Source organism: Oncorhynchus masou, chromosome 11 (assembly GCF_036934945.1).
Source record: "Oncorhynchus masou masou isolate Uvic2021 chromosome 11, UVic_Omas_1.1, whole genome shotgun sequence".
NCBI classification, from domain to species: domain Eukaryota; kingdom Metazoa; phylum Chordata; class Actinopteri; order Salmoniformes; family Salmonidae; genus Oncorhynchus; species Oncorhynchus masou.
In genome coordinates, this window is record NC_088222.1 from 50,896,495 (window position 1) to 50,921,276 (window position 24,782).

General features: G+C 39.6%; 2 protein-coding genes across 6 annotated transcripts in view; both read left to right on the forward strand.

Moving 5' to 3' along the window:
* Positions 1-5,446: 5,446 nt before the first annotated feature.
* LOC135548809 (zinc finger CCHC domain-containing protein 10-like) lies at positions 5,447-8,546 on the forward strand. The gene is made up of 4 exons (XM_064978745.1): positions 5,447-5,564; positions 6,761-6,922; positions 7,395-7,439; positions 7,609-8,546. The coding sequence occupies exons 1-4, from the start codon at positions 5,449-5,451 to the stop codon at positions 7,823-7,825; spliced, it is 540 nt and encodes a 179-aa protein (XP_064834817.1). The 5' UTR covers positions 5,447-5,448; the 3' UTR covers positions 7,826-8,546.
* A 2,317-nt stretch (positions 8,547-10,863) lies between these two features.
* The window catches only part of LOC135548810 (AF4/FMR2 family member 4-like), a 36,110-nt gene continuing 22,191 nt past the window's right edge, over positions 10,864-24,782 (forward strand). For 2 of the 5 annotated variants that reach the window (XM_064978747.1, XM_064978750.1), the window contains exon 1: positions 10,865-11,131. Coding sequence is in view for 1 of the 5 variants with exons in the window: in XM_064978746.1 (XP_064834818.1) it covers positions 17,189-17,205 (17 nt within the window). In the remaining 4 variants the exon portion in view is untranslated. Of the gene's footprint in view, positions 11,132-17,007; positions 17,206-24,782 lie in introns of those variants that run through there. The other 3 variants (XM_064978746.1, XM_064978749.1, XM_064978748.1) reach the window with 2 other exon arrangements.

A 24,782-nucleotide genomic window follows, 5' to 3' on the forward strand; every position in this document is an offset into this window, starting at 1 on the left:
CTCAATTGATTGTACACTATTGTACATATTTCAGTGTGTGTGATATGGGGGTTGGAGACATGCTTATTTCTACATAATAAAGACAATGTATAAACAATGGCAACACAGCTATTTTCCACTGAGCCTTGCTGTTGGAAAACCCCATCAGTGTCCGGCTGTCACAGAAGCACCTCCCCCATTTTCACTCCTCCTCGCCTTTTGTCTTGTCTGTTGTTTTCGCCTTACCACGCAAACGAGCCCAATGCCATATCAGTCAGGTGGTTGTTCGATGAAACGAATCGTCGGACGTCATTGCTCACGTGCTTCTGATAAAGCGATAAATGCATCTGCACACTGCTTTGAAGTAAACGGTTTAGCGATTTCGACGAAATCATCGGAGGTCCGGTATCAAACGTAACGTCACTAGAAAATAGGTGTGGTAGGAGCCATTGACGTCACCAGACCGTGGCTTTCGCGAATGATTTTGTCTCAGCCACGAATGATTTTGTCTCTCAGCCCCGAGTCTTTTGCCCTGCTGAGATGATGAAAAACAAACTAGGCTAAACTGCATTACACTGACTACTCCAATCATGGGGCGGCAGGGTAGCCTAGTTGTTAGAGGTCCACTCCCTTGGGAGCCAGGTCCACTCCCTTGGGAGCCAGGTCCACTCCCTTGGGAGCCAGGTCCACTCCCTTGGGAGCCAGGCCCACTCCCTTGGGAGCCAGGTCCACTCCCTTGGGAGCCAGGTCCACTCCCTTGGGAGCCAGGTCCACTCCCTTGGGAGCCAGGTCCACTCCCTTGGGAGCCAGGTCCAGCTTAGCAGAATGAGTTTTTCTCACAGTGGCACTGTAAGAGACGGAGTCAGAGTGGTTTTCCAAAGGCATTTTTGATTAGTCCAAAATAAATTATATTTCGGCGCACACTGGCGACTATTCAATCTCTGTGGGAGAGAGCGCTTTGCCGTTTGATGAGTTCATGTTGTTTCATGTTAATATTACTCAGAGAGAATATATGAAGGTTTGCAAGCAATTCCACTTCCTTTACTTGGACTTATTAAGAACACTGTGTTATATTATGAGGTTATTCCCTCTGTTCCAAATTAATGACTTGAATCTTGAAAAACAAATTCAACAATAAGTGGATACGATTGGTGATTATAATTCAATATATTGCTATATGGAAGTGACCAACCCATGCTGTGGTCAAACATGACTGACTACCTTTTACCTTAATTTTCCAGTTATACCTAAAGTTAAAGAAACACATTTTAAAACATTTTCTTCCGTCTACCCTGTTAATGATTTATTGCACAAAATATTCAATTTTGACAAAATACCTTGTGTTTTTTGTTCCTCTGATTTAGAATCTATAGAGCATATGTTTTTAATGCTGCCATTCTAGTAAACTATGGATTGAAATTCATGGATGGTTGTGTATAAAATCTCCAGAATTACCTATGTTTACCTCTGATGATATTAAATGGCATTATGCTTATCGTTGTAATTCCAATCCTAACTATTTTATTAACATTATTATTCTCTTGGTCAGATATTATATTAACAATGTAAATGGGGTGGGGGGAAAAAAACTTTTTTTTTTCATATAACTGTTACAATTTTATAAATCCCTCAAACGTGTGAAACTTAAATTGCCAGATTCTAGTAACTTACATTTCAACATGTTGACTCAAGAACTGCACTGACAGATAAAGCTAAACTAACTAACGTTAGGGACTAACGTTACCCAGTTTAGCTAGGAGTGCTGTTAACATTAGCTACCTAGTACATATTATGAGCAGGGTTTTGACAATAATTTATAAGCTATCTAGAAACTGAACTATGTTCTCCACCCACAAGTATCACTAACTAACCAATTACTGTCTAATCAAGTAACGTCACCGTCCAAATATGTTAGAGTAAGTTAATCGGTTTTCTGTGTGTGTGTTTACAATACAATTATTTAGAATCTAGCTACATATATACTACATATACATGGGCTCTCTCTAATTCTCTTATTCTCTTTCTCTCTTTTCCCTTTCTTTCTTTCTTTCTTTCTTTCTTTCTTTCTCTCTCTCTCTCTTGGAGGACCTGAGCCCTAGGATCATGCCTCAGGACTACCTGGCCTGATGACTCCTTGCTGTCCCCAGTTCACCTGGCTGTGCTGCTGCTCCAGTTTCAACTGTTCTGCCTGCAGCTATGGAACCCTGACCTATTCACTGGAAGTGCTACCTGTCCCAGACCTGCTGTTTTCAACTCTCTAGAGACAGCAGGAGCGGGACAGATACTCTGAATGATCGGCTATGAAAAGCCAACTGACATTGACTCATGTTGTGCTGACCTGTTGCACCCTCGACAACCACTGTGATTATTATTATTTGACCCTGCTGGTCATCTATGAACATTTGAACATCTTGGCCATGTTCTGCTATAATCTTCACCTGGCACAGCCAGAAGAGGACTGGCCACCCCTCATAGCCTAGTTCCTGTCTAGGTTTCTTCCTAGGTTCTGGCCTTTCTAGGGAGTTTTTCCTAGCCATCGTGCTTCTACACCTGTATTGCTTGCTGTTTGGGGTTTTAGGCTGGGTTTCTGTACAGCACTTTATGACATCAGCTGATGTAAGAAGGGCTTAATAAATACATTTGATTTGATTAAGGAACAGAAATTTCCCAGATTTGACCTTTAGCTCAATTCAGGTAAACATTATTTGCCTGTTGCTCAAATCAAATATTATTAGTCACATGTGCCGAATACAGTGAATGCAGTTTAAAAAAATACAGATAAGAATAAGAAATAAAAGTAACAAGTAATTAAATAGCAGCAGTAAAATAACAATAGCGAGACTATATACAGGGGGGTACCGGTACAGAGTTAATGTGCGGGGGCACCGGTTAGTTGAGGTAATATGGACATGTTGCGTGTGTGTGTACGCGCATATTGCTTCTGTGTGTTTTTGTCTGTTCAGAATACTCCATATTGCTACGGCACTGATACTATGCCATCTCTGTAATGATATAGGAGATTCAGGAAAGAGAACTTCAGACAGCAAGGAAGAGAGAGAAGCAGACAGGACAGAGAGAACACAGGCGAGGGGAGGCCCACACAAGACAAACATGTCATATTCCTCTCCAGCCAGAAGAAGTAGTTCTTGCTAAACATTACCTCTCAAAAAAAGAAAGATGCCACTTGTCCTGTGTGTATAAACTGTTAAAACCAGATATGTTTCTGTCCCTCCCCTAACCCGAACGACGCTGGCCCAATTGTGCGCCACCCAATGGGACCCAATCGCAGCCGGTTGTGATACAGCCCGTGTTTGAACCAGGGTCTGTAGTGACGCCTCTAGCACTGCGACGCAGTGCCTTAGAATGCTGCGCCACTCAGTAGCCTAAAATCCTAGTACTGTGTAATATAACTCGAAAACATTGTTACTATTTAGTTGGAAGTGTTGTTTCTACAGGGGGGTTGGATGAGGTGTTTTTGTATAATTAAATAGGTAGAATTATTGTCCTGTAGCTAATTGACCTTGGAATCTGTGATTTATTACCACAAATATAATAAAATAATTATGTCCAAGTGCGTTTGGTGCCTGCGTTTGTACATATCTGCAAAAAATATCTGCCCCCCTCCACCTACAGTAAAAATACAAGCCTACTGCTAATGTGAGATCACGCAGTTCCAACATAATCCAAAAAATGGCAACCTAAAATCCCAATCCTGCGCTATTGCAGGTAACTCGAACATTATTTCATGCGAAACATTAATTTGTGGTCTAAACTGCCACCCTTTGGATTGTTTTGGAACTGCACAGGGCTCGCAGCATGACAAGCTCACATTAATTAGCAGTAATGTGACCAACATCAACATGAGGCTTTTCTTTATTGTCAATCAAATATTGAACATGGTTTATGATCACATTGCAATAAAATAATGATAAAAATGGTTTTTCCAACAAGTTTTCTTAATGGAAAATTACGATATAGTTATGCACTTGTAATTTGTACTTCATAATATATGTTGTATGAATATTATTAATATGTGCTTTGCTTTTCAACTAGCTAAAATATTTTTAAAATTCATATTTATTTATTAATCGTAGTTTTTTAAATTTATTTTTTAGCCCTTTTTCTCCCCGATTTCGTAGTATCCAATTGGTAGTTACAGTCTTCCGTTTGTACCACCACACTATACAGCAACGCATAAATTGAAAATATTGAGCGCATGCGGTAGGTACACAGAACGCACTGCATTCTTTCAAAAAACAAAATGTTAAATTAATAGACACGTTCATAGGGTTAGAATCCCCACAGGGCATATTTCCTGTACAGCTCTTGTTTTCTTTTGGACTCCCTGTGCTAATTAGCTATCTATGTCTCCAAACACCTGTGTGGCCAATGGAAGATAGACGCCACAAACGTGTTGTCACTGAAAAATACTGTGGCTGCAACCGTGTTAAAACACCGTACAGTAAGTGTGAATTTTGCATTTGTGAAGTTATTTTGGTGTTTAAAAAAAAAGTATATATTTGATCTTTATTTAACTAGGCAAGTCCGTTAAGAACAAATTCTTATTTTCAATGACGACCTAGGAACAGTGGGTTAACTGCCTTGTGATATGAAAGTAGAGGAATGTGATACTTTTTTATGTGATATGAAAGTTGAGGGATTTTAGAACCGTACCGCAATTGAGAATAAATTCACGTTTAGATGTATTATTTGGCTGTTTTTGCTTCCTGAGCCAATTCACCCTTTGAACAGAACATTTAAGGTCCTTGTACTAATGAGTAAGGTTAGGCTTCTTTAGTCCAATATTGGGCTACATCCTCCCAGGCCATTGGCCTGGTGTAAGATTAGATAGGGTCAAATAGTAGAATGGGGTGGTGGGTTTGTGATGACAGTAGGATTAGATGAAAAGGTATTTTTGTTTTGCTTTTCCTCTTTTTGCATCAAAAAGTATAATGATTTATACTCCAGTCCTGTTGGTGGCGGTACTGCAACGTTAATATTGGATGCCAACCACTGTTAAACCCCACTGAAGAAAATGAAGTAGCTCAGCCGCTGATATAACAATGAGACAGATTTTTGCCGGATGTATAAATCTGAAGCATCCGGTTGGCATTTCCACTCACCGACAAATATGGTGATAAAAGGAAGCCCAATGGGAGAAGGAGCGAGATGGATTTTGGTCGAAATTCTTCACATTTTCTCATTGATGAAACAATGATCTCAATACAGTTTCATTTTCCCAAAACTATAATCGTGTTGCGAACAGGGTGGACTAAGTTTTGTAGACATTACCCTTTACCAAAGTTGCGTTGTTTTGGAGCGCAAGTTCGAATTGAGTTATTGCACACGCGTACTTCACAGAATAGGCGTTCGCTACTGGAAATATGCAAATACATGCTAGAGCGCGCCAATAGGATCTCACTAGCTCGTGCTTGCCTCTGCCCTTCAAACTTGCCTGCTCTGCCCACTATGATTCATTTGCTCCCATTGGAAACGACAGGCTGTGGTCTGTCTTGGGTTAGTTATCTTTGGGTAAATTGCAATATGGCGACGCCCATGCACAGAGTTATTGCTCGTCGACAAGCGTAAGTTTGGTTATTGCTAACATGCTAAGGTATTTTGGTATACGTACTCGATTCAGAGTATTTAGAGATCGCCATGTTAAGACTGAGTTCCAAATAGCTAGCTAACAATACTGGCCTGACTTAACGCTATCTAGCTAACGTTACTTGGCTACAACATTTTTTTCATTTGTTTGAGATTATGTAGGCAACAATGATGTACCAAGTTAACAAAATAGTTACATTTCATATAGTATACATTTGTCTAACAAGCATGCATTTCCTCCTGTCTGCATGTTTGTTAGCTAGCGCTAGCTAACTTTACGTTACTACTGAAGTGCAACACTGTGTCTGGGGAACATGCACGGTTCTTTAGCCAGCAACTACTAGTGCCACATTGGTCTCAATATTTCTTAACAGGCCGTAGACACTCAGATCCAGTCAGGGAGGTTACTCTATTCCGAAAAAGTATCATGTGCACTTAATATGACCACGGTATAACCATTTGCCCAAGAAACAGCTGGCATTATCCAGCTATTTCAGTATTGATAATTTATACTCATTTCAATGCCCCCATCCCAGTTCAATTTATTTATTTATTTAACCAGGAAAAGCCCATTGAGACACAATCTCTTTTTCAAGGGAGACCTGGCCAAGAAAGCGGCAACAATCACTACATTTACAGAAATAAAACGTACAACAACATGATCCAGCCTAAAAAACATTTACACTCCGTAAGAGTCTCGCATCAATATTTTAAATTAATTCAGTGGCACTAACATTTCCTGCAATTCTATCCATTTTGCCATGGGGTTCTGTACTATGTATTTAAATAATGTATTCTCGACATGGCTCTTTCTAATATTTATACTACTGTACATTGCATTTTAGTTACACCGTTTATGCGCACATATTTATACACTGGATTCTTGACATAGCTCACTAATAAATCTACTGTTGGTACATACCATTCTTAGTATATCTTGTGTAAATTCATCCGGTGTAAAACGTATAGATTGAATTTAGATTACTGTTACAGTGCTATTTGTTTTTGTTTTTTAAATTGGATTCGTTAGGACATTTCTTGATTTCATATTTAAATTGTTTGATTCGTGTGTACTGTTTGACATTTTACTGCATTGTTAGGAGTGAGTAAAAAAGAAATTCGCCGCACCTGGTACAACATCTGCTAAACTGTACGAAATTTGATTTTCATACAGGGAGGCAAATAAACAACATGTTCGGTGTCAGAAATGTTTGGAGTTTGGACACTGGACATATGAGTGCATTGGTAAACGAAAATACCTTCACAGGCCATCAAGGACAACAGAAATGAAAAAGAAACTGAAAGAAAATGAAAATAAACAGGTCAATACCACAGGGTAGGTCAACCATGAAGTATTTTATTTGTTTTGGATGAGTGCTGTATAGCAAAGTCAGCTTGACAGTGGGTAACTTTGTTGTTGTTCTGAAGATGTTTTAAACACGAGTCACCTGGGACTCGTGGCCAATAGAGGGAGGTGCGGAGGATGATGATGATGATGATGATGTTGCTGGGGAGGGGGGGGTACCATGTACTGCAATAGCCTCACGAGCCACCCTGTTCTCGGAAGCATACAGGAATGGTTCGCTGCATGGATACAGTGGTAATCGGTTTGGAATTTGAGGCGAGCACTGTAATCCAACCTCAAAATTATCTAGCACTGCCATCAAGAGGTGTTACAGTAGAACTTGTCAATGGCAGGCCATATCCACTGTAAAGTTCCTTTTCACTTTTAATTTCCCCTGGTTGGTTTTGAATAATCTTTGGAATTTTCTCAGCCATGACATGTTACTATTTTCATCTGTATTCAGACCAGGAAAGGAGGACTCCAGTGAGAAAAAAATTAAGAAGAAAAGGTAACTGTCACAGGTTACTTTTCAGCTCAAACCCCATAAAATGGTTCTAACATTGATGGTTGCAGATATAACTTAAATGGGTAGAGCGAAGTAATTTTTATTATTATATGCAATGTACTCACTATTCTGCTTATGCAATGGTTTTGTATGTTGTGTTACTTGCTTTCAGGTCAAAGGATTCAAGTGGTAGTAGCAGCAGTGATTCTGACAGCTCTTCCAGTGACTCATCGTCTGACAGTAGTGACTCCTCAAGCTCTTCGTCGGACGACAGTGATGACAGTTCTAGCTCCTCTTCCTCGAGCAGCTCAAGCAGCTCGGGTTCCGATTCATCTGAAGGTAGCGACTCGGATCAAGGTCCTCCCAAGAAGAAAAAGAAGAAGAAATGAAGGCTGAGCTGTATTGTGTTCAATGTCATTAACCTGAGCTAAACTCGGACCCTTTAGCTGTTAAGGAGCTGTCTTAAAAATGATATGGTGTGAATTGTAATCAACAAGCAGTGAGGTATTTAGCATTTGTCAGAATGTGTTATCTCCCCTGCATTAACCCTCCTGTAAAGTCAGTGGAAAGGTGTGGTCATATCTCAACTTGGTCTCATAACAAGTTAGGGAATTTATCTAGATTAAAATTGAGAAATGTATGTGCTTCTTACATGTTGTAGTTCCTTACTTTCTTCTAATGTTTTTGAGTGACTCCATACATGTACAGCTATGTATCTACTGTTATGACTTTTGCTACTGAAAGATATGTAACAAATACTTTTTTTGGGGGGGGGGGCTGCAGCTGTAGAAACATTTATCCATTCATTTTTCTTTTCATATTCTTTCTAGTACGATTCCAGAAACATTACCAGCCCAGTATAGCTTGGCTTTGGTTGTTTTGTGAAGCGTGTTATTGATTTTGGCATTCTTTTGATATGTTGTTGTTGACTGTTTATCAACTGCCATTTTAAGGACATTTGTATGGTCTCTGTTTTGTTAGGCACAGCCCAATTGTGATCATGCCAATGTATGCCTGCCACCCGTAAATTGGTCATGCTTTAAACTTTTTTTTTTAACCTAGTGTCACAGCATTGAATAATTTAAAAATAAAAAGTCAGTTGCAAGTGTATTTACCTGTTGGTATTTTTTGTATTTTCTTTCTGTCCAGATGGAACAAAGTCAACCATTATAGCACTTGAGTACCTTGAAAGTGTAGCGAATTGTATGCGTTGGTGTCAAGTGGGGTGGAACTACTGTGAGGCCATCGAAGGTGTGCCTGGGCGTTGTACTTGAGAAGTGTTTTAGGGGTGTGCTTCCTGATGGAAGGGCTAAGGTGTTGGGTTGATAGTCGATGGGCCTGAGTTCAAGTCCCAGTTGAAGCCATATTCTCTACAATACAGTGCATTCGGAAAGTATTCGGACCCTTTTACTTTCTCCACATTTTGTTACGTTACTGCCTTATTCTAAAATTAATTAAATAATTGTTTTTCCTCATCAATCTACACACAATAACCGATAATTACAAAATTGAGCTCAGGTGCATCCTGTTTCCATTGATCATCCTTGAGCTGTTTCACAACTTGATTGGACTCCACCTGTGGTAAACTCAATTGATTGGATATGATTTGGAAAGGCACACATCTGTCTATATAAGTTCCCGCAGTTGACAGTACATGTCAGAGCAAAAAGCAAGTCATGAGATCGAAGCAAAATCAAACTTTATCTGGCACATACGCCGAATACAAGTGTAGACATTACTGTGAAATGCTTACTTACAAGCCCTTAACCAACAGTGCAGTTCAAGAAGAGTTAAGGAAATATTTACCAAATAAACTAAAAGCTGTTATGGAGCTTTTCGGTCCTACACTTGTCCGTAGAGCTCCGAGGCAGGATTGCGTCGAGGCACAGATCTGGGGAAGTGTGCCAAAGCAATTCTGCAGAATGATGGTCCCAAAGAAAACATTACCTCCCTTATTCTTAAATGGAAGTATTTTGGAACCAGCAAGACTTTCTAGAGCTGGCCGCCTGGCCAAACTGAGAAATTGGGGGAGAAAGGCCTTGGTCAGGGAGGTGACCAAGAACCCGACGGTCTCTGACAGAGATCCGCTGTGGTGATGGGAGAAACTTCCAGAAGGACAACCATCTCTGCAACACTCTACCAATCAGGCCTTTTTGGTAGAATGGCCAGACAGAAGGCACTCAACAGTAAAAAGCACATGACTGCCCGCTTGGAGTTTACCAAGGCACCTGAAGGACTCAGACCATGAGAAACAAGATTGAACTCTTTGGCCTGAATGCCAAGTATCACGTCTGGAGGAAACCTGGCATCATCCTTACGGTGAAGCACGGTGGTGGCTGCATCATGCTGTGGGGACATTTTTCAGCGGCAGGGACTGAGAGACTAGTCCGGCTCGAGGGAAAGATGAACAGAGCAAAGTACAGGGAGATCCTTGATGAAAACCTGCTCAGGACCTCAGACTGGGGTGACGGTTCACCTTCCAACAGGACAATGACCATAAGCACACAGCCAAGACAATTTAGGAGTGGCTTTGGGGGAAGTCTCAATGTCCTTGAGTGGCCCAGCCAGAGCCTGGACTTGAACCAGATAGAACATCTCTGGAGAGATGCTCCCCAACCAACCTGACAAAGATTGAGAGGATCTGTAGAGAGCAGGGAGAAACTCCTCAAATACAGGTGTGCCAAGCTTGTAGCGTCATACCCAAGAAGACTCGAGTCTGTAATCGCTGGCAAAGGGAATTCAACAAAGTACTGAGTAAAGGGTCTGAATACTTAGGTAAATGTTTTGTTCTTTAAAAAATACAATTCTAAAACCTGTTATTTATTTTATAAATGTATTTGTCATTATGGGGTATTGTGTTTAGATTGATGAGGGGGGGAACTAATATAACAATGTGGAAAAAGTCAATGGGTCTGAATACTTCCCAACTGCACTGTATATTGCAGCCTTAGCACAATAACTTGCAACCTTTTTCAAGGGGGTCGGACCTCAATAAAATGGCTACAGTGCTATAAGGTGTCGGTCGCAGGGACATGGGCAAAGCTACTTAATCTGTGTCCTGTGTTTGAGTCCTGATCATGCCATCCCGGGCCCAGTTTTCCAAAGGTTTTCTATCTGGATTTTGCCTATTGGAGAGGATTAAATTAATAGGAATAGAACCAGAGTCCCCATTCAAGTCAATTTATCAACAGTGGGGGCCAAAAGGTCAGGAAAAACAGGCTTCAACATAATGAAGTTTATGACCTGGGTCAAATTACGAAATTCCTTTAATGCATTCAGAATAAGTTCATTTTAACAACTATTGCAAAATGTCTAATTTCTGTATTTAAATACACAACAAAATATTACTTTCCAAGATACTGTAGGATTCATGATCGGAACCTTACGAATACGCCGTGATCACGTGATCAAGTTTAGGGAACCGAAGTCATCACAGCTGCTTTCTTGCATGCATCCACTCATCTCTGCCTAGCTAGCCTTGTAAAAATGGATAGAGAAAATAATGACGAATAGTTTTCTGCTGTCACAGCTATACTTGATAGAGATGATGTAGTCTTTTCATGTTTGAAGTATTTTAACTATTATTGTAACATTTTTGTCGGGTCCATTTTTTTTTTAAACTGGAAAGTGGAAAAGACAAAGAGAAAGGGCTTTCCAATAGCTAGAATGGTTTGGGCCTAAAAAGAAGAGAAGAGGTAAGTGGCTTAAACAAAATGTTAACTAAAACCTTTATTGTTATGTAGCTACTAGTTAGCGGTTATGGTAACAATTCCTGGGCATTGTAATTTAGCTATTTATCGCGTGTATATTAAAGATAGATGGCCAGTAATATCGAGCAAGTGGTAGACTAGTTGGCAACGGAATAACTAGTTAACATTGTACGTTAGCTAGCATTGCCTAACTAGCTAGCTATCCATGGTGACACCCCATTGAAAGTTTCCGTACCGTCGACAATTTGCTATTAAATTAACGTTAGTTGACAGAATTAAGTCGTTTGCCGACCTTGGCTTAGTGGAAAAGTTAGCTGATAGGTCAGTTAGCATGGACGCTTGGGTGGCTAACTAGCTGGCTACCTGTATCATGAGTAGTCTCAGACATCTGCCAAAATCTCTGGTCATACTGAACACAATCACATGTGCTTATTTGGAAGTCGTAGAACATGTGATGATTTTTTTTTTTAAACAAAAAAAAAAGATTGACAGTAATGTATCCGAAATACATTAGGTACTGTAGCAAGCTAGCAAGCGTCTTAAAAAAATGGGCGACTGTTTACTACAGGGGTTTTCAAACTGGGGTCCGCGGAGGTACTACAGTGGGTCCCAGAATTATATATATTTTTTTTTTTTTGGGGGGGGGGGGTGAAATGTATTTTAATCATTATTCTATACCTTCGTGGATACCATTTTTTTGTGTTGCTGTACCCAGTATGAAGGAAGTTGTTGCTAGTTTCACGAGCGAATGTTAACTAGCGTTAGCGCAATGACTGGAAGTCTTCGGGAACAGTGTGCATACTTTCTGTTCCTGTTCATTCGACTGGGGAATTAGATAAAGGGTTTCATTGTCACTCTAACTATCCCTTTTAATATGGAGGAAATTCTTAGGCGGGCCACATGTCTTGTTTAATTTTAATAAACACTTATTTGACTAGGCAAGTCAGTAAAGAACAAATTCTTATTTACAATGGCGGCCTACCAAAAGGCCTTCTGCGGAACTGGGATTAAAAATATAGGACAAAACACGCATCACAACGAGAGATCTAAAACAACATAGCATGGCAGCAACACATGATAACACCGCATGGAAGAACAATTTATCAACTTAAACGACCAAAACCAGATGAAGAGCAAACAGAAATAAATATATATATATATATATAATCCAATTTTTGAGAACTAATAATCAAATAAAAGCTAGACAGTCCGGGAGAATAGAAAATTCCGAAAACCGGGCGTTCAGAACACATGCCATTTTTATGTTTGAGCAGAGAAATACAGTATTAGCTATGGAAAGGTACATAGAATTGCAGGATATTTTGAAACCCTCATCTCTCAGCTCCATGCTAAACTGTGAAATTTCTGGAAATTAGCTTAAATTATACCACCAAGATGCCTTTCTAGCTGCTAGACTTAGAATTTACACTTCCTCTTCCATTGAACTGTGGGGTGGTCAAACTAATGAAACGGTCTACCAAATCTATTTATTTTAAAATGTTGATTACTTATTTGCCTTTACCATTCACCTTTGTTGCTAAAATATGATGTGGTTCCCGGAGTCACCGGTTTGCCTGGGCGGGATTCTCTGGGCAAGAAAAGTTTGAAACCCCTGGTTTGCAACATCTAATGATGCAAATGCTTTGACTCTGTCGTTGCAACCTAGGCACAAAAGACCTAGCACTCATCATTAGCCTACTTATTTTGGCCTGTAAAAAAAGAACTGCAGCCAGAAGGAAATCTGAAGTTGCCCAGGTTCAGAACACTATGCCTTAATTAACCAATGGGTGTTGATACACACTAATTGTCTTTGAGGGTGTTTTTCTGAAATTTTATATCAAACCAGACCAATGTTTGACGGGATGCATCCCATAGTAGTCAAGTGTTTATTTATTTATACTGAACAAAAATATTACCTCCACAATTTCAGATATTACTGAGTTACATTTCATAGAAGGAAACCAGTTAATTTGAAATAAATGAGGCCCTAATCTATGGATTTCACATAACTGGGCAGGGGCCCACTCACTTGGGAGCCAGGCCCAGCCAATCAGAATTAGGTTTTTACCCACAAAAGGGCTTTATTACAGAATAATTAAAAAAAACTCATCAGAACATTAAATTCTCTGGCATCAGCTCTGTTGGACAGTCCTGCAGTCAGCATGCCAATTGCATGCTGTCAACTTGAGACATCTATGGCATTGTGTTGAGTGACACAACTGCACATTTTAGAGTGATATTTTATTGTCCTCAGCACAAGGTGCACCTGTGTTATGATCATTCTGTTTATTCAGCTTCTTGATATACCACACCTGTCAGGTGGGTAGATTATCTTGTCAAAGAAGAAATGCTCACTAACAGGGATGTCAACACATTTCTGAGAGAAATAATATTTTTGTGCACATGGAAAAATTCTGGCTTCTTTTATTTCAGTTCATGAAACATGGGAACAGCACTTTTCATGTTTTTTTTCAGTATAGGGAGCCCTAGTAATATTTTTTTGATAGTGTTAAGTTGGTGCCCTTTACATGAGCACTACTGTAACAATAAGCATGTTAGAAATTCCCTTAATTCCCTTATGTCCCATTTAAAAAAAAAAAAAAAAAAAAAAAAAAAAAAAAAAAATACTAAACAGAGCGAAATAGCTGTATTTTTCTCCATCCACAGTTGACTTGCTGGGTCTAGGACTCCATTTTAGGTGCGACAGTGAGGAAAGGGCAGCTCAAGTCTTTGTAGTTGCTACATAATTACCAATTTCTCTGAGGCATGGCCTCTGTTGGCAAGCATAATAAGTGCTACAGTATAGACATATGCTTCTGTGTGAAGTCTTCCCAACTTCCTGTTTAGGTTGCTCTATGGCTTCAGCTAGCCGAACTGTTTCCTCCAAGGCCAACTGCTCAAGGTTCAACTGCTCAAGAATGTGGTTTTACAGCCGAGTTATGACAGAAATATTTAGGCTATTGTTTCAGCTGGTGGTGATGCAAGGATTATGCAATCTTGGTCCAGTTTTTGTTTTTTCAAATGTACAAGCAATGAATGTAGCCTAAATGTGTTTATTTGCATCTTGCAAGACAATGCGGTAGACAATTTATTCATCCAAGATGGCAAAAACTAGTCTACCATAAATTTAGCCTTTTTAAATGTATTTTTAACAATGCTGTAAATGGTGGGTTTCAGGTTGGAAATAAGCTATTGCAAACAAGGATTGATGAAACCCCCGTCTCTAAAGCAGTCCAACTAGACTAGTAGTTAAACACTTGTTTTTGAATACTAGTTGTTCCTGCCAAAACCAGCACCTGGACGCACTGCTGTGTACACAGTTTATTTTTAGTCAGGCTAGATCTCTGTAAGTGTTCATATTTATTTCGCTAACACAATCTAGCCTGGTCAATTGGTTTTATACCGCATACTGTAGTCATAGGAGGGTAGTTTAAGGCCCTTACATCGCCTATGGAAAGCTCTTGGTGAAACTAATAAGCCATCAGTTGCTTCCTTAGGGCTCTTGGGTCAAAGCAAAAAAATATGCTGTGCACCAGCCCCTGTTGCAGCCTTTGTTCCTTTTTTGACTCTGTATACGATTATCTTGTATGGCAGCATATCATGCAGGCTATTTTATTGAACGCATAGCCTTCAACAACATGGGTCTGCAACCCTCTTCCTGGAGAGCTGTCCTCTAGGTTTTTGCTTCAAACCCAGTTGAAACTAACCTGGTTCCGTTTTTATCAACCAGCTAGTTATTAGAATCAGGTGTGCCAGATTGGGGTTGGAGTGAACCTACACGACGGTAACTTGCCAGGAACAAGGTTGGAGAGCCCTGGCCTACATCATATAGCCTAGGTGGCCTACAACCTTGTTCTAATGTCACACTGTCCCGTTGTTTTTATTTGGCAAAACAATAAATTAGATGTTCATAGGCTGGCAGAGGAGTGAAAATGTCTGTTTTAATGTTGTCTAAATACCATAGAGGTACAGTACTAGGCTTGGTGAGCCTTATTTAGGTTTCTATTTGTAGTTCAAGTCCAACAGATATGCAAGTGTTCCAAATATAGCCTCTTCAACTGGTTGGTCAGTATGGAGTCTATGTCTGATGGGACAGGGAAACCGCCTACTGAATAATACAGGAATTTCCATGTTGTCTCTGGCTAGATAAGGCTTGTTTGCACAGTTGATTCTTGTCATTTCCCTAAACAATAAAACACAGGTTTTGTGAAGACTCCTGCTAAGTTTGTTCATCCAATTAACATGTTTGGTGTTAAGCCTGTCATTTCTTCAAAACATATTTTAAAGAGAAAATGGGTACATTATCCTAACTTATCCTTGCCTTAGGCCTAATACTAAAACAAATTACTATTATGATTTAATGCTAGGAAGTTACAGCTAAATTGAGACTGCATTATGCATATTTGACTGAACTAGGCTAGCCTTTATCATTATGTTAGTGAGAAGGAGTTTGACCATGTGACACATAGGCAAGGGGTTATTTGAAGGGTTAAAAAGTTACCTTACTTTTGTTTCCCTAACTGTTATTTGATATAGACTAGGCCTAATTTTATTCCCTGAATGTAAAGGCCAATTGACTCCCCAAACTCCTGATGGTCCACCTTCATTTTCATATATTTAAAGCATCTGAAATAATATTTCCCAAGCTGTCTTAATGGATTTGCTCATGTCATAAAAGTCCATTTAGGGCTAGTGTTTCCATATGGAGATTGGCACACATCCTGCTGCTCACAGCTGTTGTCATCACTAACGTCACTAACAAAATGCTGTTCCAGGAATTTTATGGGCCTTGACTTGACGATGAGCAATAGAGTTGGCAAGAGCACAAACAAATCTGGGATCAGGCTAAAGTGGACTAGGTGTAGGCTATAGGCCTAAACTCTCATTGCATTCAATTAGCTTACTGCTCTATTGACAATTCTTTGAATCTTGTATGGACTACTCATCCAGTGGTGTTCAATTCAGCTATTTAGTTAGGTTTTGGTTTCTGCCACAGCCATTCAAATAGTTGGGCTATACCACTTCTGGGCAATAGGCTATGTCATCATATTGCAGATGAAAAATATCTGTCTGGGAAATGCCTTTAGTGACTTGAGTAGGGCTTCCCCTGTTTCTATCTCAAGTAGAAAACAGGAGCTGTCCCTTTAAAGAGATTGCTGCTAGTTTACCCAGTGCTCCAGGGCATAGTGGGGGAGGGAGATTGTTGACGGGGGAGACAGGCTCTGGTTGGTTCTGGCATCCTCAGAGTGGCTCATGACATCACAAGGAGGAGAGGCTCAGTGGCATAAAATAACATCTCCTTTTATGGAACTAGGTGGACTATTCCATTTTCCGGAAGAGGTTGCTGTTATTTTTATTGTAGACACTTTTTTCTTATTTTTCTTCTCTAAAGTGTGAGACATCAAGTTTATTGTTCCATTATTTTAGGCCCAGGCCTGTTTTTCTCCTGCTTACTCATATTCCTTCTATTCATATTCCTTTTATTGTCTTTTTACTGTACTGATCTTGTTTAGATTAATTTGTTTAGAGAAGGCTTTGTGATGTGAAGGGAACTTGACCTAGCACAGTGATAGAATGTCTCTTGTTCACTTTGAAAATGATGTCCTAATTACCACTGTTCCAAAGATTCTTAAGCTCCTGACAGTACTATTTTGCCTTGCGGCAGTACAACGGTTTGTTCCAATTATAATATCTCAAACACCTCCGAGAGTGTACGACACATTGTGCACTCATGCATGCAACCCCCCATCACACACACAGAGCCTCCTCTCAACTTCACCTATTGTCCCCTGCCTTTAGCGCTGTTCAGCAGGGTGGTATCTTCCGTGAGGGAACAGTAACCTCCCCTCCCTGAGTCAAATGTATCTCTACTCCAAGGAAATAATGTAATGTCGATGCTGTAGATCAGGAAACCCAGTTTTGACAACGTCTGTCATCATTAAAGGAGTACTACCAGAGAGCAGGCCGGCAGAGTATGACAACACTTCTGAACCCCATGGAGTTTCACTGAATCTCCTTTCCAATGTTTAAGTGCTTTGGGCCATGGCCTCTCTGTCAGGGTAAGCAACACAACTACTTGGTTTCTCTTGTTGGTGTTCTGGCTACATTTCCTGTGAATAGCGTCAGCCTAACTGTTGTACTAGTCAGACTGTCACCAAACTTCATTAATAAATTGTGATAGTTAGGGTTATGATGGAGGTGTGGAAATGTATTTTTCTCAAAGAAGCAAGGTCCTACTTTCATGGTGTTCAGACACTTATCTACCTCTTCAGTCTTTTCTTAGTCTTTTCTTAGTCTATCTGTTTGTCATAGAGAAGTGAGGTCAGGAAGCCTTCATTACCAGTTCAGTATGCCCCCCCCCCGCCCAGTTAACATTTCAACTCCCTAGACTCAGACTTTGCACTCTTTAGTAATAGAGAGCAATAGTAATGGCGGATTTTTGTAAGCACTAACTCCCCCATGGCACGTCGGCCAGAGCCTTTGGGGAAATTCATGTTTTTTGGGATAAACACAGTAAAAAATCTCTGTGGTAATGACAGGCTTAGGAGATCTTATATGTTTTGTTCTGAGATGATCTTCATCAGCTCAAGTCATTTTTTTTAATAACTTTGAAGCATTTATGTAATCAAAACAAGCACATAAAGGCTTCATAGTTCATAGAGGTTATGTTAACTGACTGTTATCTTATAGCAGAAAACATATAAGATCTCCTAAACCTGTGTTAACCTCAGACTTTATTTTTGGTGCTTATACCAAAACCCAATTTCCTCCATAGGAATGGCTGAATGAACTTGAGGTAACTAATATCTGTTTTTTTAGGACTACAAGCTGGCGATCTCTATTTGCACAGTTAGGTACTAAGGTTGGTATGAAAACGCATTGCTCGACTGGTAGCCTTGCCCACAACCATTCTTTTCTCCAAATTTGTTTGGTAGTACAGTTTCTTTGTACCAGTGCTAAAATGTGAGTAAAAGTGACCATTTCAAGATAAAACACAATTGGGCAGGTATGGTGTTTTTATATTTCATAGTTGGGTGATTCTCATGAAACTGGAGCTAGACCAAAAAATGTATCTTGGATCACTTGCCATAATTCCTCTTGGATCACTAAGAGAAGGACCTGTTAAAAAACTGTACTAAGCTCTATTATAGATTCAGTAACCAAATGCATCAAACTGTCGTTAGTTAATCCCAAAATACCCCTTATTTTAGTATACGTACTGTAATTATGTGAATGCATTTAAGTCAAAAGTTGACTTTTTGGAAAATTCCTCACAAAAAAATTAACATTTGGTATTTGTTGAAACAAACACCAAAAGAGTTTTTAGGTGCAGTCTTCCATCCGATTTGGACCAAACTTTTTTTCTTAAAATGAGTAAGGCATGAGGAATCCAAATAAGTGGTCAAAAGCCACCCTAACCCCACTCCAATCTCACACCAATATTGAGTATATAGTATCAGTTCTGTACGTTTGACAAGTAGTATGGAGCTGCGGCTCTGAGTATTGTTTCTTTATCTTGTGTAAGGTATTCTCTGTGAATTTGGTGACGTTTTTCTTTTCCGGTTCAGAGAAACTAGTAATTGTAGTTGTTGGGATTATGTCCCATCCTACATCCTGATATTTACAGGTTCGTTTACAGATGGCGTTATTCCTGCTATTATGATAATCCAACAACTTCAATGACTAATTTATCTGAAACGGTGGGAAAAAAATGAATGAGAATACATTACATAGGATGAAGAAACAATACTCTGAGTTGCAGCTCCATGCTAATTGTCAAACATAGAAAACTAATACTATATAGGGTAAGCAAACCCTTTAAGCCCACTTCCATCTTTGGATTCAAATGAAAAACTACACTGAACAAAAATATAAATGAAACATGCAATAATTTCAAAGATACAGTTCATATAAGGAAATAAATCAATTGTGATCTCCATTTACCTCATGCAGTGCGTCACATCTCCTTTGATTATGGCCTGTGGAATTGTCCCACTCCTCTTCAATAGCGGTGCAAAGTTGCTGGATATTGGTGGGAACTGGAACACGATGTCGTACACATCGATCCAGAGCTTCCCAAACATGCTCAATGGGTGACATGTCTGGTGAGTGCAGACCATGGAAGACCTGGGATATTTTCAGCTTCCAAGAATTTTGTACAGATCCTTGCGACATGGAGCCGTGCATTATCAATGCTGAAACATGAGGTGATGGTGGCAGTTGAATGGCATGACAAAGGGACTCGTCACGGTATCTCTGTGCCTTCAAATTGCCATTGGAAAATTAAAATGTTCGTTGTCTGTAGCTTATACCTGCCCATACCATAACCCCACCGCCACCATGGTGCACTCTGTTCACAAAGTTCACATCAGCAAACTGCTCGCCCACACAACCCCATAGATGCTGTCTGCTCTCTGCTCGGGTTTCATCCGTGAAGTGCACACTTCTCCAGCGTGCCAGTGGTCATCAAAGGTGAGTATTTGCCGACTGAAGTCGGTTACAATGACAAACTGTATCAAGACCCCGGTGAGGATGATGAGCATGTATATGAGCTTCCCTGAGATGATTTCTAACAGTTTGTGCAGAAATGTTGGTTGTGCAAACCCAAAGTTTTGTCAGTTGTCCGGGTCGCTGGTGTGACGATCCTGCAGGTGAAGAAGCCGGATCTGGAGGTCCTGGGTTAAACGTGGTCTGCGGTTGTGAGGCCAGTTGGACGTACTGCCAAATTCTCTAAAATGACGTTGGAGGCGCTTATGTAGAGATGAACATTGAATTATCAGGCAACAGCTCTGGTGGACATTCCTGGAGTCAGCATGCCCATTGCATACTCCCTCAACTTGAGACATTTGTGGCATTGTGTTGTGTGACAAAACTGCACATTTTAGTGTCCTTTTATTGTTCCCCGCACAAGGTGCAACTGTGTAACGATCATGCTGTTTAATCAGCTTCTTGATATGCCACACCTGTCTGGTGGATGGATTACCTTGGCAAAGGAGGAATGCTCACGAACAGGGATGTGAACAAATGTGTGCACAAAATGTAAGAGAAATAAGGTTTTTGTGTGCAAGGAAATTTTGGGGGATATTTTTATTTCGGCACATGAAAAACAGGGCGTTGCATTTTATTTTTGTTCAGTATAGATAAAAACTAAACTTTTTCTGTTAGTCAGATTTTGTATTACGTTATTGACAATTATGTGTAAGTGCCCACTAATGGTCAATTTTCAAAGCTGCAAAATATGTTTGGTGTTGAGGCTACCCTACACATTTTCCAGATTTTACCTTCTCATACTTCATCTAAAATGAAGAGATGAATGTGGTGATACGTGCACATGATAGCATATTTCATGAGCTTTCATTACTATTTTTTGCCAATTGAAAATATGGAGTTTTCATACTAGCAGTTATGCCTGCATGTCAGTCTCACAGTAACAACAACTTGGTGAACTATAACCAGATAATATATTTCAGTCATTCATAGATTACATTTTTGAATGGATTCCTATTTTACTGTTAAATTAACCTTGCATTGCTATACATGCCATTTTTGTAAATGTGACTGTCTCAGGTGGGCTTAAAGGGTACAGTGTCACAAAAAGCACTCCCTCTACAGAATGTAAATGACAAACAGCAATGTTGTTCAATATGATCCGTACTTGTAGTCTATAGTGTATATTCATACCCTAAACCATTGGTTTCCAAATATTTTACAAGTAAGACTTTTCTATCCTCTTTTTCACTATAAATCCCTGTTCCAATTGAGCCCAGTATGCTCCTATTAAGCCCGGTTTGCGTTGAAACACATGGGGATAATATGTTGAGATCCCTAATATTCAATGAACATGAGCATGAATGTTATTTTTCTTCCGATTTAAAAAAAAAAAAAAAAAAGTTAATTAAAACACACAAACTACAGTTATGCATATTGTGCATCTGGCCATGGTGGCTTTACCAACATTGGGAACAGTTAGAAACCTCTGTACTCCAAGACATTTGTACTGGACAGGTAGTCGTTGATACAGAGAGAAAAATAAGTTCAGGGATGGAAGACCTACAAGTGGTGGATAAAAATGGAAACCACTGAGGGTCAAGATGACTATTGGGTGACGACTCATGCACTTTTGTGTGGGGACATTGTCATGTTGTCTTTCAATCATCCAGGTGATTCTCAATCTGTAGACTGCCATTATGAGTTAGCAAACAATTGACCACATCTACAAAGCCCATTCATTCCTACGTGTTGGTAAATTAATGTTTCTCTGGGTTTTTCCCAATTTGAGCTTTTTAGTCATTGAAGTAATGAGAAGGTCAAGTGTGGTAAAGGGGGTGTTTTGAGAAAAAATATCCTGATTTCAGAAGGCATGTAAGTAATGAAATGCACTTGTGGTCATCTAAGGATTACTCCTCTAGATGATGCATCATGCATGACTGAATAACTTTGTTAAAAAATATTTTGGAGATGTTACAGGAACTTGAAAGTGTTACGTGATGAGAAACATGTCCACATGGTTTATACGTAATAAAACATGGTTTATACGTAATAAATAATATATTTTAATGTGAACTTCAACTAGTATTAGGGTTAAGCGATGTCAATCTTTGTCTTATCGTGAATATGTACCCATAAAACATTGATAGAAGATGCTATCGGCCCCTATTGGCCAACCATTTTTTTTGGTAAAACATTTTTGTGGAAAAAGTAACAAACTGCTAAAACGGCACTTAGGCTATAGTGTGAAATCGAATGCAACTGGACGAATCATAACGAATGATAGTTTAAGTGTTGCAGGCAAATCTTTTCCAATATTCCTTTCTGGCTGAGGAGCTTCAGCATGGAGCAGGTTGGTGTCTATGTGGCTCGCTGTCATGGAGCAGTGACAGTTTTATGAGGAACGGGCTGTCTTACCGTAGTGACATGATGGGCTAGATAGAAGCAGTCTTCCGTCTTTAGAACGGTATACTTTATTTTATTTTATTAGCCTTCTAATGTAAAATGAAAATAATATTGTTTGTTTTGTCTATCATTAAGCTGTGATTGAAAATAGCCTATACCTGGGCTTATGCTATAGACTTTAATTCTTGTTATTTTTGAAAGCCACAACTTTAGGACAACACTTTCATAGGCTAGAATATTTGGGAAATAAGATACTTTTTATTACTTTAACTAATCTTAGAGGTCCAATGCATCTGTTTCTCAATATTAAATAATTTCTTGGTAACAATTAAGTACCATACTGTGATTTGTTTTCAATTAAAATGGTTCGTAAAGATATTGACGCAAAGGGCAATATCTCAAGCAAGAATATTACTAGGCCTGTCTGGGAGTGGTCTAAGTGGGGAGGGGAAAACTGAGAACTAGCTGTTATTGGCAGAGAGGTTTGGAACGCTCTTTCTTATTGGTTTATTATCTAATTTACCTCACGGTGATGTCACCATGGAACGCCAATACTCCATCCCATGAAAATGGGCCTACATTTCAGGCGGTCTTTGCAAACCGCTCTTACACTTATCATTTTCACAATACTATTCCAACGTCATAGTGTGGAAATATATGTAAAACAGTAAAATCATGTTGTTGACTTCACTGACAGCTTTTATGGTAGGCGTCAGGGGTGTTCCCCAATGGTGGAATGGGGGCAGAGGGAAAAAGTTTGCAGCAATGTATTTTTGTCTTACTCAAATATGTGAGTTTTTATTTGAAGTATAATTGTATAAAATAACCTGAACATAATCCGGACGCATTTCGGTAATGAGAATATGGGGATGGAAATGTTAAATTATTTCAAATACGACACTGGCATAATGTAGCAAAAAAATGATACTGGATTGTTGCAGATGCACCATGGCATTCTAACTAAATTTCTACTGCCGTGGTTAACTTGTTTCATGAGAATCACCCAGTTGTTTGGTAGCATTGTCTTCTTTAGTAATGTAGATCAGAGCCAGCTGGTTGGGCATATGGCTACAGTGCCTTGTTCAAGTTTCAATTTATGCATGGTTGAGTCAAAGTTATTGCTAGGCCTCATTCTAGTTTCACATACTTTGTTAAATTGGCTCGGTAGTGGTGAGTAGTCTACTGTTAACACTTGACTACTGGTATGTATGCACAGGTGCCATTGACACTCATAATAGAGTTGTTGTTGATGCTCTTCCAATTTTCTCTAAAGGCGTCCGCTTGCTTCCCATCTGGAACAGTTTGCACATCTTAGAATATCTTGTGACCTGTTTTTTACATTTTTGTATTCCAGATTTTTTGGGGCTGTTCGTGCGCACACATCTTTTTCTTGAGGCAAGCCAAAGTTGGTAGCAGAATAATACGGCCCTTCGTCATTGATTGGTCAATAGTAGTGATTATTCAATAAAGTCTTTGTTGTCATTAAATGAGACAACTCGTTTTCAAGCAATGTTTTTCATTGAGTACTGCACCAAACATCTTAGATGTAAAATTGTGCGACTAAGATCTCCTCAGCAAAAATGTCAATTAATGACAGATTTCTTGTCATTCTTGTGATCTTAAATTCATTTGGACTATTTTGAGGAAGTATATACTTGCTACGCATCTCAAAATGCCCCCCCCCCTCATTTTTAAAGCGTAGCTCTTTTAAGGGAGTATGCGAGCACACCCATTCTGTTCACCTAGCCGCCAGTCGAACTGAAGTATGCTGACGCCTTAAGCCCCCACTTGCCTCATAATACACAGCGGTGATTAGAATGGATTAATGATTAATGGCGAGGGGAGCGTTTAGAGAGCCAGGACATAAACAAAGCTGAGTGATCAAATGTATTGATTAAACAGCCCATTCACACATTTACTCAAGGCCCATCCCGAATGGAGTCATTTGCATCTACAAATTCAAATGGCAGCCCTCCCTCACCATCAGTTTCTGAACTATTTTAGTTAGGTTTGCCTACTCCTTATGTGAAGGTTAATAAGAGTGAGTGAGTGGTGTAAATGGAGTTGTAACCGTTAAATGACCGTATCATACCAGTTGTGACAGTTGTGACTGGGGCATTTTCTGTTCCTGGTTAATGGAAGGTAGAAAACCATCTGCGTTCAGTGATGACTCAATCCTGTAGCTTATAGTGTATTGAGCAGTCAGGGATTTGTCATATGCCCTATATAGCCTAGTCTAATCAGGTGCTGTGCCCTGTGTTTTGAGGGAAGGTGGGGGGACAGGCCAGGTTAATCTTACTCTTTCAACACTCCTTAACTTGTTGTTATACCCTTAAAAGCAACAGAGAGGGGTAGGCCTGTATGTCAAAGTGCTGGCTTATTTTTGAGGAACTACCAACTAAACCTTTCACTTCATGGAGATCTCCATTAGAACCCACTTTTCAGGTGATGCCTGACCTCTTATGATATTGAGCACATTTCCTTCTTAGTACATAGGCCTAGTTTTTTGTTTAAAAAATCATCTTGTTGACAGTTCACTGTGAACAGTAGTTAGACCTATTCTGAATCGCTGTTCACTCTACAACATGGACGCCAATCACTAGAGATGGAATACAAGGGCAAATGGCTTTGTTTTTGAAGCCACAATAATAGAACTCCTGTTTAGAAGGACACACGGTACCAGTCAAAAGTGTGGACACACTTAATCAATCCAGGGTTTTTCTTTTTACTACATTGTAGTATA

Coding starts and splice junctions, on each gene's coding strand:
- LOC135548809 (XM_064978745.1), top strand. CDS start 5,449: ATGATTCATTTGCTCCCATTGGAAACGACAGGCTGTGGTCTGTCTTGG. Junction 5,565..6,760: donor GTTATTGCTCGTCGACAAGC/GTAAGTTTGGTT, acceptor ATTTTCATACAG/GGAGGCAAATAAACAACATG. Junction 7,440..7,608: donor AAAAAAATTAAGAAGAAAAG/GTAACTGTCACA, acceptor ACTTGCTTTCAG/GTCAAAGGATTCAAGTGGTA.